The sequence below is a fragment of the Fistularia commersonii genome, chromosome 11 (assembly GCF_037954325.1).
Source record: "Fistularia commersonii isolate RoL2024-O1a breed Wild chromosome 11, RoL_Fcom_v1.0, whole genome shotgun sequence".
Lineage (NCBI taxonomy): Eukaryota > Metazoa > Chordata > Actinopteri > Syngnathiformes > Fistulariidae > Fistularia > Fistularia commersonii.
The window spans coordinates 7,138,531-7,151,581 of NC_141294.1; the positions used below are offsets into that span (position 1 = coordinate 7,138,531).

General features: G+C 40.9%; 2 protein-coding genes across 7 annotated transcripts in view; one reads left to right on the forward strand and one right to left on the reverse strand.

Annotated features, from left to right (window-relative positions):
- The window catches only part of oxr1a (oxidation resistance 1a), a 143,567-nt gene extending 141,305 nt beyond the window's left edge, over positions 1-2,262 (forward strand). For all 6 annotated transcript variants that reach the window (XM_086154753.1, XM_086154756.1, XM_086154752.1 and 3 more), the window contains one exon: positions 112-2,262. In XM_086154753.1, coding sequence (XP_086010879.1) covers positions 112-247 — 136 coding nt within the window. In that variant the 3' untranslated portion in view covers positions 248-2,262. The remainder of the gene's footprint in view (positions 1-111) is intronic.
- A 1,106-nt stretch (positions 2,263-3,368) lies between these two features.
- Positions 3,369-11,582, reverse strand: sqlea (squalene epoxidase a). The gene is made up of 11 exons (XM_086154758.1): positions 11,091-11,582; positions 9,338-9,596; positions 8,590-8,767; positions 7,774-7,870; positions 7,521-7,634; positions 6,763-6,934; positions 6,266-6,361; positions 5,780-5,922; positions 5,412-5,508; positions 5,224-5,311; positions 3,369-4,540 (listed from the first exon to the last, which is right to left on the reverse strand). Exons 1-11 carry the CDS (start codon positions 11,328-11,330, stop codon positions 4,348-4,350), a joined length of 1,677 nt encoding a protein of 558 aa, XP_086010884.1. The 5' UTR covers positions 11,331-11,582; the 3' UTR covers positions 3,369-4,347.
- Positions 11,583-13,051: the final 1,469 nt, after the last annotated feature.

Genomic DNA, 13,051 nt, shown 5'->3' on the forward strand with positions numbered 1-13,051 from the left:
TTATTTGTGCTCAAGTTTTGTGTCTGTTTTACTTAATTTCCAGTGATTTTGAAATTCTGAAATGTTATCTGCCATCCTGAAGAGACTGAAGGCGGTGTTGTTTTCTTTTAGCGGTGAGTTCGGCCTGTGGCTGGATGGTGACCTTTACCATGGCAGAAGTCACTCCTGTAAAACATTTGGGAACCCAATGCTATCAAAAAAGGAGGATTTCTATGTGCAGGACATAGAGATCTGGGCTTTTGAGTAACACAAGAGAGCACCAGAGGGAAGACACAAGTCCTGCGTAAGGACACACCGAGGAGTCCCACCTCCTTGGAACAATGGCAACGTCCCAAACCTAACTGCACATCACCAGGGCTCCCCAGGCCGGAAGCCAGCTATCGGATGCTTGTTGTGCGTTACTACTGCAGTTATTACGGAGCTTTTTTTTTCTTTGTGGAAAAATTACCTTTGTTTGTATCTTGTTACAGCCTCGTACTGTGTCAGGGGGAGTGTGTAAAGCAGCGAAAGTGACCATGAGAAAAGGGTCGTAAGATGTGGTTGTGTTGAAGGGAGCGGGGAAGGTGAGAGCTATCAAGGACCATCAGGCCTCAAGAGGGAAAAAGGACCATCGGAGCTCCTCTCACCAGAGAGGTGGTAAAAAACGATGGCAGCTGGGGTTTGGGATTGTTGCAAGAAGAGAGAGCGCCCCCCACTGGTCCAGATTGTGTATCTGAACTCTTAACAAAACCTCAAGGACTCCCTAGCACCTTCTCAACTTTGTTCATTCAGTAGGATGTTACTCACTGTGCTTGTCAGCCTTGATGGAGTGCGAGAGAAAGACGGTGAGGGGGAAAGAGAAGAGAAGAGGAGAAGGGTACACAGGAAACTGAACACATTCCATTACACTTGGTGATGGTGGCGTTTTTGGAGGGAGAGAAAAAAGTCGTGAAACATCAAATTTAGAAAACACATCTGCAACATGATACGATGACACTAAAAACTTGGGCAATGAGAGGATATTAGTTGGGGGTAGGGGGTAATTTGGATTGGGTTTTTTGTTTGTTTTCTTTGTCTTTTTTTTTGCAGTAAAGATTTGGGTTGTGTTCCGAGGCTAAACTATAGAGTATTGTGTATTGTAGTCCTCCTGTTGTTCACTGTCATAGCACACCATCTGAAAACACATAGCTATAATCCGATCACCCATCGTTGTAATGTTCTGTTCAGTGGGTGTACGTGTGAGTCCAGCTAACAACGGCTCCTCTTGCAGGACGCTGGCTGTACTGTTTGTAGACAGTAACGTGTTGCAATAGATTTGTGGAATATGCAAATAACTGTCCTGTGACCTCAAATACTTGCAGGCCGTGGCACTTCTGCCGCTACCTTGTTGCTCTTTCCAGAGAGAAACTTGTAAAGCTTTTACGTCTTGATACACAATTGCTTTTCTGGGTATCATTTGAAAAGCCTGAGACGTGGTTAACTGTTTTACATGCATATATGACAATATATATTGGTATATATGATTATATATGGAATTATATAATCATATATATGTTGCTGTTAAGTGTGACAGTGATCTATTTGTGCTGATATTTCAGCTGTTACAATATAATGTATATTACCCTGTAAATTAATGTTAAAATAGTAGATTTGCTCATATATATATACATATATATGTGTGTGTGTGTGTATACATATACACACATATATATAATCAATGCTATATAAATATATATGATAAAGTGTGGATTGGTGGGTTGCTTCTAGCACTTTAATCTGGTGTAAAAGCGTCAAGGCCAGGTTCTTAGAAACTAATCGCAGTAGCTGTACAGTACTTTTTTGTTTAGATCATTAAGATGTTAACTGTTAGTAGAAAGCTTGCTGCTACCAATACCAATAAGGGTTTGCCCTAATGCTCAGTATGTCTAACAAGGAGATCACTCAAAGGTTGGAAGGGGGGGGTTGGAATGTGGTCAAACCCGGCAGCTGAGTTGGGTGTCTCTCCTCGTGCAGCCGTCAGGTGAGTGTCGGGACAGGTAGGTATACTGACCTGCAACAGGCCGAGGGTGGTGGGCAAAGGGAAAAGTGTACAGTGCTTAAAACCTTCCCCCCACAAAGGAGCTTTCTTCCCCCCTTTTCTGGTCTTCCACAGCAGTATTTGTGTCCTTGTGGAGAGTCACGACAAATAAAATGGATAATTCTTCCAGTTATTTCACCAGAATACAATGTATCAGTGATGTACAAATAACAATAAAGCTGAATTAATTGTTGTAACCTGGGAAACACATGTGTTCGTCATCTTTTTTTATGGTCATGTTCACCAGTAATTTAATGATTTAAAAAAAAAATGCCTTAACTAGGTAAATGGCTAATTTTGGATTTGGTAAGATGATTGTTACCCCATTTGAATTCTATTAGGACCAGAATAAGAATGAGAAAACAGAACTACTTAAGAACTACTGCTTCATTGTATCACACCTTTTCTAAAACTACTAAAAAACAAGCGATTTAATGCATAGTTTACTAATACAGTGGTGCAGGTAGTAGTAATATTTTCACTCAATGCATGAACAGTACATAAGTTTTTTACACCTTAATGCTTGAAGAAAATAGCAATAACTGAAAAATTATTTTGTAAATAACAAATTAGTTTGTCCAATCAAAATCCACTGCGTGTAATACAAATCTTAAAACAAGGTAATTTTTGTGCATTTAAAAATATGTATATATACCCATTTATCCTGTACATGTTGAGACAAAAAAAGAATGGCATCAATGAATCTTCTCGGTGTGTGGGTAGGAGGCCTGATTTAACCTCAAACACCACTAAAAATAATCAAATTTTAAGAAGAAAAGATATTTGCTCTGCTGAACTGTATTGTTTTTCTTTAAACCACATAGAGGCCATACATTTACAACATGTTTGTGTAAAACAGAAATAAGTTTTGGTAACAAGAATACTTAAATGCTTTGGAATTATATTCAGGTTTTCACCAAAATTAGATGATACAGCAAGACAGCCATTATGACAGATGACGACTCATCATTTTGGATTAACTGTTCCTTTGATATCCTCCAAAATTAATTGAGCTTCGGTATGTCTTTACCTGGATGCTGATTCTACAGCAGCGGGCTTTTGGCTGGTCCACTGAGTGCATTTAGAGTTACAGAAGTTGAGATAAAAGTCTGTGGGCGCCATCTAGCGGCCATATTTCTTACAGTTAAGACTTACTCTGTTAAATAGTTGGGTCTTCTGCTCCAGGTTTATCAATGCTTTAAATCAAACGACGCAGCAACGATACAGGTCTGGTCAGTGACAATAATTGTGTGGCTCTTTCAATTTTATCGGACCATTGTCTCATCCTGAAAAATACACCTTGAGACTAATCTTTGTTGTGTGATTTATTTTACAGGCCGCAAAGTGCAGCTCAGGCACAGGTAGTCATGGTCATTTGAACACAGAAGCCGCCCAGCTCTGATGCAGCACTGTCACAGCATAGAGATCATTCCTGGGCTTTGGGGTAATAAATACAGTCCAACAGTCCTGTGAATCCTGCCTTCATAATAATGATTTAAAATTATTTTTTGTTAAGTCATCTCAGCACAGTTCAAGAGCCTCCAAGGGACCATTAAAAACAAATCAGAATCTCTTTCAGAGAGAAAAGAGAAATATTGAATCCTCTTAGCACTGTTTCTGGCACTGTTTTTGTTGATCAGCGGGTCCTGTGTAGAGATTTGTGGAATGCGGTTTAGAATAAAAGGGTTTTACAAACAGTCCCTTATTGCCTCAAGAACCTGAATGCTAGGATACAAAGTATAAACATTTCAATTGACAAATAACGCTTAAAATGCACCAAAAAAAGAGGGCTTTGTATGGAAAAGTAATTTTGAAATTATACAGTGCTTGGTGCTGCAGATTCAGAATTGGGCATCACTACAAAAGACCCTAAACTAAAATACGTCCCAATTAATTGAATAAGAACATACATGTATATGGCGGAAAGAAAGGCCTCATTAAATTCATATGACAAAAACACAAAAACAGACTCCACATTTCACGTGGCGACTGCATGTGGCAGGAACAAATCCACGACGTCTGATTTTCTTCTGTGTCGTTTAGGCAGAGTGCTGACAGTTTATATTTTGAGAGCCCCGGACACCAAACTATGTTTGAGCATCAGGCATTTCGGCTGGTCCATTTTGGACTAAAGATATCATGAAAATACCAACTTTGGTTGTCACGAAGGCAAGGTTGATGATAGAAAGTCCTCAGTGGTCAAATCATTGGTAAAGATGCAAAAAGATCCTTTTTTTCAGAGGGTTTAACTTGCAGGTTCAACTCCTGAAGAAATGAAAGTATGCATCTCCTTAGTACACCAGGTACTGCAACTCGGAGTAGATGAGCGGGAACATGACCGTGCACGCTCGATACAGGATGGCGCTGCTCTTTAGCACAGCTCGGTGTTTGGTACTCCATGACTCGGACTTGAAGGTGAAGTAGATGGCATACAGTGCCACGGCGAAGAAGTGCCCAATAAGAGTCATGGGTTTGGGCGTCAACCTGGTGAAAATGATGTCTTTCATGAATTTGTCACAAGAGGCTCCCCAGCAAGTGAACAGTACAGTATAACGTTCAGTATAATAACAATATACAGTATACTACAAATATGTATGTCACAAGAGTATATCAACAGAGAGAAGAAAGCTTCTAGTTTTGGATGCTAAGGTTGACACTGTATTTGAGGGATAAAAGATGTAATTAACTAAACTGAGGACTTAAACTTATCGAACAGCCATGAACCTCCTCAGAATATTCATGGCCTGAGTGCGCTAATCGTTTTCCTCTCAATTCAGACGCTTCTAACTACCACATGTTAAACTGCCATGTTTAAATTTCTACTGCATCTCTCATTCACTGCCATTTGCAGTCCCTTATGTATTATTTTGTATTTCATCCTGACTAAGGAATCTATGTCTCTTCCATGTTACTTGCCCACTGTCTGCATCCTCACAGCAACTCTCAGTGTAGGGTAAGCGTTACAGATATTGAATGAATGAAAAATAGTTTGATTGAAATCTTTTCCAAATCACTTCATCTGATTTTGTATTTCTGGTCAATTTTAAGGGAAAAGTCCCCTTCAGCGGTGCAACTCAAGCAGACACCGGCTTAATAGAACATTTGACTGCAGTCTGAATTGCTTTGTTACAACCCTCAAAGAAATCTAGGCGTTATTTATCGCTTACACAGAAAGGAGTCCGATTGGGCCCGAGATGCACTCCCCACCCAGCTTGAAGTACTGGAAGCAGGCTTTCCTCAGCTCGTGCAGAGAACCTGGTTAGTGCAGAACAGTGACATGGGCACGGAGGCATTGATTGGAATGACTTCAGGTTTGATAAACGCGGTTGCTTTTTGCACGGCGGCAGGGACTCACTGTCTGTGGCAGCGAACAGCTCGTACAGGGCCTGGGCCAACACATTCACCACAAAAGAATGTGATGACTTGCGTTCCCAGTGGAATTTTTTCTTTGCCTATTCAGAAGAATAAGAAAAAAAGAGCTGAGTTTAATTTTGTCCGCTGGTCTGCAGTCTTACCTAGAGCAGATGGAAAATAGGACAAGGTAAATGTCATGCAAAATTATGCACTAAATATAACCGGTGTTTGCTGTAATGCCAAAGCGTACAACATCCCTTAAATCAGTAGAGAGCCTGCAGCCACTTCTCTGCTTTTCGTTTGTTTTTGCTGAATTGTCAGTGAACGCTGTTGAGTTTTCTCCAAAATTTTCTCCAAAGCGCATCTCACCTGCAGCGTGGCCCTGTCGTCATACAAGTCTGGGATGTTTTGGAGCAAACTCCTCCAGATGCGCACATCATTGAGAGCGACGCTCATCCCTCCGCCCGTCAATGGATGTCTCATGTTGTAAGCATCACCCAGGAGAAGCACGCCTGTGAACCACCATCATAAATACTATTTTTATTTTCTGTACTCGTCACGCCTTTTTTTCAGAAAAAGTCACCTGCAGTTAAAACAAATATTCTACAAAATAATATCTTCCAACAAAAATATGTAATGCAGCCCTGGTTCAAAAGTAAGCACACATAGCTAGGAATGAATTTATTGTCACTCTGTCTTCTCCCAAAATTTACTATAAACAGCTTGATAACTACTACTTTATATTTTTGAGTATTCTAATAAACTATATATATATGGTAGAGCAGACAATGGAACATTTTTATTAGTTATATAATTATGAATAGTTAGTCTTTCTAAAAGGAGCATAAAACAAACCTGGCTTGTTGACAGGGGAGGGAGGCAGGAAGCTTGCTGGCATGGACCTGACACGGTCGTTCTGCAGCGCCTCCATGAAAGGCTCCTTTAAATGATCTAGAAGAAGGAGAGAGTGACAGACTGTCCATTACACCGCAAGCTTTGTGCGTGCACAAAAAGAGAGAGCCTTCTCTTCGGCATATTGAGTATGAGTCACAAGTGTACCTATGCAACCGAACCACGTCATTTTAGTGGTTAGTGTTTCAATGTTTTATCTTCAGCTGAAAAAGCAGTTTGACTGTCAAACCCTTTTTAACTGCTCCATCTTTGCTTGATTATGCAGCAGCTCAAGTGGAGATCAGGATTCCTTGCTAAATGGCTGTTATTCATTGGTAAAATGTCCTTATCATCTATAGGCTTGTTGTCGTGGATCTTTGTTTATTTGAAAAAGGAACGGGACTTATCAGAAGGCCTTGGGTCATTTTTTTTCTCTTTCAACTAGAAGCTTCACTCTTTACCTGGCAGCTGTGGGTGGATTCTCTCCGTCATGTACTCTGACAGGTTTCGAGGCATCTCCCCCCGGATGTCCACCAGTACTCTGGTGTGGGTGGAGGAGATCTGGTAGATGAGCACTGGGCTTGGGTTGGCCAGCACCAGCTCAGCATGGTTGGCTTTAAACTGGGGGCAGTCCTGAGGGAAAGCACTGCCTTTTACTGGAAGGGCAACTTCAGTTTCGGTATTTTAACCCCATCATGAGGAAAATTTGTTCATGAAATACTGATATTTTTTTAAGTGCCATGTAAAAGAAAAAAGGCTAGCGTTAGACAGAATGGAAGTAATCAAATTTGATTCATGTAACTTCTTTCTAAGGTGCTTTACACAGTTAACCTGATAAGCCATGAGCACAGAGAAGAACATATATAGCAGAAATACACTGCCAAAAGTGAATCCAAATTGAAAAAAAAAACAAACGCACAGTAAGGAAATAAAGACAGCTATGGGAAAAATCTGAATGCATAACGACGGCTTTGAGCATTCTTTCACGGAGAATATCCTTCTTATATGTGAAAATCAATTAACTAAACTCTCCTGGAAAAATCTCACTTTCCCAAACACTTATCAAAAAGCTCTGAAATGAATAAAACATGAATAGGGTACGGCATGGTGATATAGCATTTTTTAGGAGGATGCTAGCGATCCTTTATGTGTTTGGACCTGTCTGAATGAATATGAAGCTGGAGGTGTGCACGGTTCCACAAAGCTAATTGCAAAGTACCTTCATGAGGCATCCAACAAAGTGTGAGGAGACGTGTGCTTTCCCCGGCACCAGGTTCTTTCTGAATTTGGAGAAGCAGCCGTCAGCCACCACAGTCAGGGCTGCGTGGATAACCTGCAAGACATGTCAACAGATGAGCGTCTCGCTCCCATAACATGTTCTCTTTAAAGATTTGTTCCAGCCGGAAAAACAGAAAAAAATTTTTTTTCAATCTTATTTTTGTTATTTTGCACATCAAATGTCGTCTCCTCACCTTGGTGTTCCCAGTATCCTTTTCTTTGTACTGAACTCCTGTCACACAGCCGCCATCCTCCTCCAGGCTGCTGACTGTGCCTTCTATGAATGTGACACTAGGGGACGCAATTAAACAGTTGTTAGAGAGTCTGCCCAGGACTCTCACTGAGGGAATGCAGTTTATTTCACAAATTATCTGAAGCATTTAATTATTTATTCTGCATTGCATATAATATTATATACTATTATTGAACAAAAAAACATTAAAATACACTTATTTTATTGGATGATTAGCTATTAATTACACAGGAATTCTTATCATATACAGATGTGATGCTTAGCTTATTATTTTACTATCATTTCTTTTTTTCAAAACAACAGAAAAGTAGTAACACTGCACGATTACCATCAGTGTAATGGGGCAGCATCTCTCACTACCATATGTTCATCTACAAAATGCCTGGCCAAAATTAAATGAATTTATGTAATGTGTGAGTAAATTGAATGTGTGGGCATGTATGGATATAAGTATGCATGCACCATGCACTGTATTTAACATCTACTTATTCGACGAATATAATGAGTTACCAAATACATCCATTAAACTAAGTGCATATATCTTAAAGTATGAAGAAGGTTTCGTACTGTATTTTGTTTAATAATATCAAGTTTTCAAGGATTTTTTTAAAATGTTTTTAATGCGTGTAAATTTTTTTGTTGTAAAACATTTGAGGTCTATTACATATTTCTCTTATTAACATAAAGTAGTATTCATAGCAAAAGCAAGGACGTTGCTGGGAGCAATAGCGGGTTAACCTTGGTTGGTATTACTCACTTGGGCTCTGCCAGCGCAGCTTTCCTCAGACCCATGATGAAACGACCATGATGGAAAGCGCGACCGCACTGGATGCTCTCATCCTCCGTGGGGTAGGGGATTTCCACCTCTGTACTGCTCTCAATGTCATGGATCACATAGCCGTTCACCACATGGGCGTCCAGACCCTCCACTGAACCTGAGGTTCAGCATGAGCAACATCTTTCATTATTCATTTCTGTGGGATTTAGAGTCTCTGTAGAATAAACAATCCCTTTCTAAATGCAAAGCTGTCATCCAGTAATCATCTTAAATTAAATGATTCATCTTCCTTCTCCTACTATTTTGTGCGAAGTGTATTTTTGTATTTTAAAAAAGAAGTTAAAAAATGCAAGGATGCAACTGCTCCTGTTCTCCTCAGAGGGGATTAGAATGCCGGCAGTCTAATGGTTTTGTATAATTTAGCATGCTGATATTCAGAACAAACACTCAACACCTATCTGGGCAGGGAATTTGTGATTACATCTGATTAACAATATGCATTTCAAAATATCAAATATTTATTTTAACATCACTGGAATCTAACTCATGCCTCTCAGATAAAACACTTAAGATCTCCCATCTCTCTTTGGACCATAAATGAGTGAAACCTGGTTTTACAGTGGATCCCATAAAAAAAAAAATGGTTTAGTTCTTTGAAGAAAATATATTTGTAGGAACTAAACAAGGCCAATGGTTCTCTGATATTTTGTTTATTCCTGTCTCTGACCTTCCAGGCCCAGATCTTTGAGGGCTTTGTATCCTCCAGGCTGTAGCAGCTCCCCCACGATCCTGTCAGGCTCCCTGAGGTCCCTCTCCACTACTGTCACCTTCCGACCATCCCGCGCCAGTACAGCTGCCATGGCTGAGCCCAGGACCCCAGCTCCGACGATCAGCACCTCTGGCTCCTCATCAAGCTCAAAGGTAAATGGGCAGGCATCCATTGAGGATGAGGACCCCGTATCTACCCTTTTTCTTCTTCTTGGACTCTGAAATAACACAGACACACTCAGAGTCCACAGGGTATGATCAAGTGTTTCAGAGGCAGGCTGATACTTGGTGTCCATGCTAACCCCACAAGGTCAGATTGACCCTCCAAAAAATTCCAATCTGTTTCTTATCAGAATGTAGCATGAGGAGAATGAAACCAGGATTAAAATGAGCTGGTCAGGTAAAAGAAGATGAATCGTCTAGACAACAAAGAGACTCAGCTCCAACCTTATTTCAAATACACCTTGGTGTGTTGGCCTAACTTTTAACAGCACCTTAGAGCCTTCACACTTTGCGGAGCGAGCTAGTATGGAGTTTTCTGATCCATCTTATGAAAACTCACCTGGACTTCAAAAGCCTTTGATGGAAAAAGTAGAGGATTGAGGCTCTCAGATAAATGTGTGAATGTCCTTCAATATTGAAAATCCATTCCAGCCATTCCACACAAGGCAGTTTCATTTTCTTTCTCATTCTAGATTCAAGAGTAACATGGGGAAGTTACTGTCTCGATGCAGCAGTGATTCTGCTGCTAAACTAGTTTGGGAAGTTTGAGATGTGCTTTAGAATCACCTCAGAAAGAATGTGCAGTGGGACATTAACAGACTGGGTTTAAAAGTAGTTATTATTACACTACATTCATATTGCTTTACTCACACTCTCAGAATGTAAACTAGCAACACAAAGAACCATACATATTTTAACACTAAAGTTTGAAAAAGGTGTGATTAAGCTTTAAGGGGAGGAGTTTATGACTAAAGCGCTACGTTGTAATAACCATGGACACATTTACACTGATGGTCATTTTCTCAATGCTTGCACTGCCCTCATTTGCTGCTCTGCTCAATGCTGCATCAACGGAAACTTGTCAAATAACGTTCTTTAATTAGATTGTGTGTGTGTGTGTGTGAGTGTGTGTGTGTGTGTGTGTGTGTGTGTGTGTGTGTGTTTGTGTGTGTGGCTCAACAGCATTATAAAAATGGGCCTGTTAGCTGTTGTCGCTCATTAAAATGTATATCAAACTAGAAAGGCACAATACCAATAACAAATCAGCCCGTTATGTATTATTTCCTGTGTTGATCCCACAGTTAATTGTTAAAGTCACCTTTTCTGAAGAGAAACTGACCATCAAGGAACCAATTTTGCTTTTGACTTTAACTTTTTCAATGACTAAACAGTGCCCTTAAGTTTTCCTGCAAATGTTAACATGCGCATATCATATTACTAGAACAATACAACAATTTACTTTTCACATTTTGTTTGTTTTCCACTGTTATGATGGAAGCTGGCTGTTTTGGACTTTTCAACGACACGCTTGTTGAAATTAGCCCAAAAAATATAGATATTTTACATCGATCTTATTATCATATTTTATCAGACTCAGACTGGGTCGTGAATAACCCAAGATTTCAGAATATCATATTGATCCTGATGCAGTTTTGAATGCAGCTGCAACGCTGGACATGGAAATGTGGAGTGTCAGTAAAGCCTCTCACCTGCTGCCGCACGCTCGCCGCGGGGATGAGGTGTTTAACAACGGGCAGAACGGATAGGAGGCTGGCGGAGAAGACCGGTAGCAGCTTCCGCCCGTTGTGATACCGGACGTATGAGAGCAGCAGACCGGCTGAGAGGAGCAGGGCAGTGGCCAAGACGAGCTCTCTGTGAGCGAAGGTCAACACACTGTCGCACTTTTTGTATAGGTAGGTGAAACTCGCTATGCCGAGGAAAGTCCACATCTTGTTCTTTTATGCTAGGCTAATTGCCAAATTCAAATCAACTTAAGAGCTCCACGGGACAGCTGGACGTGAGGTGGACATAAATATGCGCGGAATAAAATTGAAAATGAATTCTTTTCCCGGGTTTCCAAACAAAAAACAGAAAAGAAAGAGAAAGAAAAGACAAAACAAACATAAATTTAAACAATCTAAAATAAAATGCCACTTAGGGGCCAAGTGATTATATGTTGTTTGTCTGGCAGACAGTTGTTGGGATGCTGAACATTGAGTACATATGGGAGATACACCGGCGTACTTCTGATTGGATGGTATCACACCTCTACACTCCCAACCCTCCAATCAACGGAGATGTGGCGGTGAGCAGAGCTCGCGCTATCTACCGATTGGCCAACCGTGGCAAGTCAACCCCGCCTCCCGGACGCCGATTGGACGGCTTGCTAGCAGGATGGTAGTATGATGTGATGTCAGTGGAAAGGTGTTCATTTCATTCATTTTGCTAACTAGAGGCAAACGAATAGTGATGTATGGGCCAAAGATAGAGCAAGAGGACACAAAGTGTCCTAAACCTGGCACTGACTTGGTTAACATAGCAACCAAAGTTGTGCTCAAAGGAAAATAGATAACTAGCCGTTTATTGTAGTTTACACGTTGGTAAACTAACAAACTACATTACGATTTCAGATTTTTAGAGACATTTTCAAATACTCAGTATAACTACTACATTTAATAACAGAATTTTACTGTGGAAGAAGAAGGATAAAAAGTTTCTCATGTCCGTGTCTCAGACATGGTGGTATGTAGCGCAGGGGCCCCACAAGGAACAGTCTTGGCTCCTTTCCTGTTCACCCTGAACATTGTGGACTTCATGCCACAATTCAGACAACCTCCACCTGCAGAGGTTGTCTGATACAGGACTTTGTGGATCAGTGCCTGCCAAACTGCTTCCTGCTAAACACAGGAAAAAACAAGGAGCCGGTGGCAGATTCCCGCAGGAACAGACACACTTCGACATCAGTGAACATCCAAGGGACGGAAATTGAGAGAGTTGTCCTATATAAGTACCTGGGTGTTCACCTGAACCGGTCTCACAACATTGAGGCTCTCTACAGGAAAGGTCAGAGTAGACTGCCTGCTAAGAAGACTCAGGTCCTTTGGAGTGCAGGGGGTTCTTCTTAGGACCTTCTTTGACATTATAGTGGCATTTACCATTTTCTTTGGAGTAGTCTGCTGGAGGAGCAGCCTATCGGCAGTTGACAGGAAAAAGATAGAAAAATTGCTGAGGAAGGCTAGTTCCGTCTTGCGGGGGGTCCAATGGACTCAGTACAGGTGGTGGGAGAGAGAATGGTGGTAGCTAAGCTGTCATCTCTGATGAACAATGCCTCCCACCCCATGCAGAACATCATGGTGGCACTGGACAGCTCCTTCAGCGATAGACTCCTTCACTCCAAGTGTGTGAAGGAGAGACTCTGCAGGTTCTTCCTGGCAGCTGATGTTTGAGTATTTAACACCCAGCTCTGCTCTCAATAGATTTCTTTCATTCAATCGCTTATTCATTCATCTGCTCAAGTGTCCATATATTCACTCACCTACACGTCCACTCACAGGTGTTTCTATTTTGCTGCTACCACTACAGGTATTGCTGTTGTTCGGTGCTAGTAGCAACTTTTGCACATTTATACTGTTTATATATTGTCATATTGTTTTGGTGCACTTTCTGCTGT

Bases quoted from the DNA above. Each gene is read 5' to 3' on its own strand.
- sqlea (XM_086154758.1), bottom strand. From the start codon at position 11,330: ATGTGGACTTTCCTCGGCATAGCGAGTTTCACCTACCTATACAAAAAG. The intron at 5,312-5,411 runs GTGAGTCCCTGC...TGCACTAACCAG, and splicing joins GCTGTTCGCTGCCACAGACA to GTTCTCTGCACGAGCTGAGG. The intron at 4,541-5,223 runs GTAAGCGATAAA...CATTTTCACCAG, and splicing joins CCAATCGGACTCCTTTCTGT to GTTGACGCCCAAACCCATGA.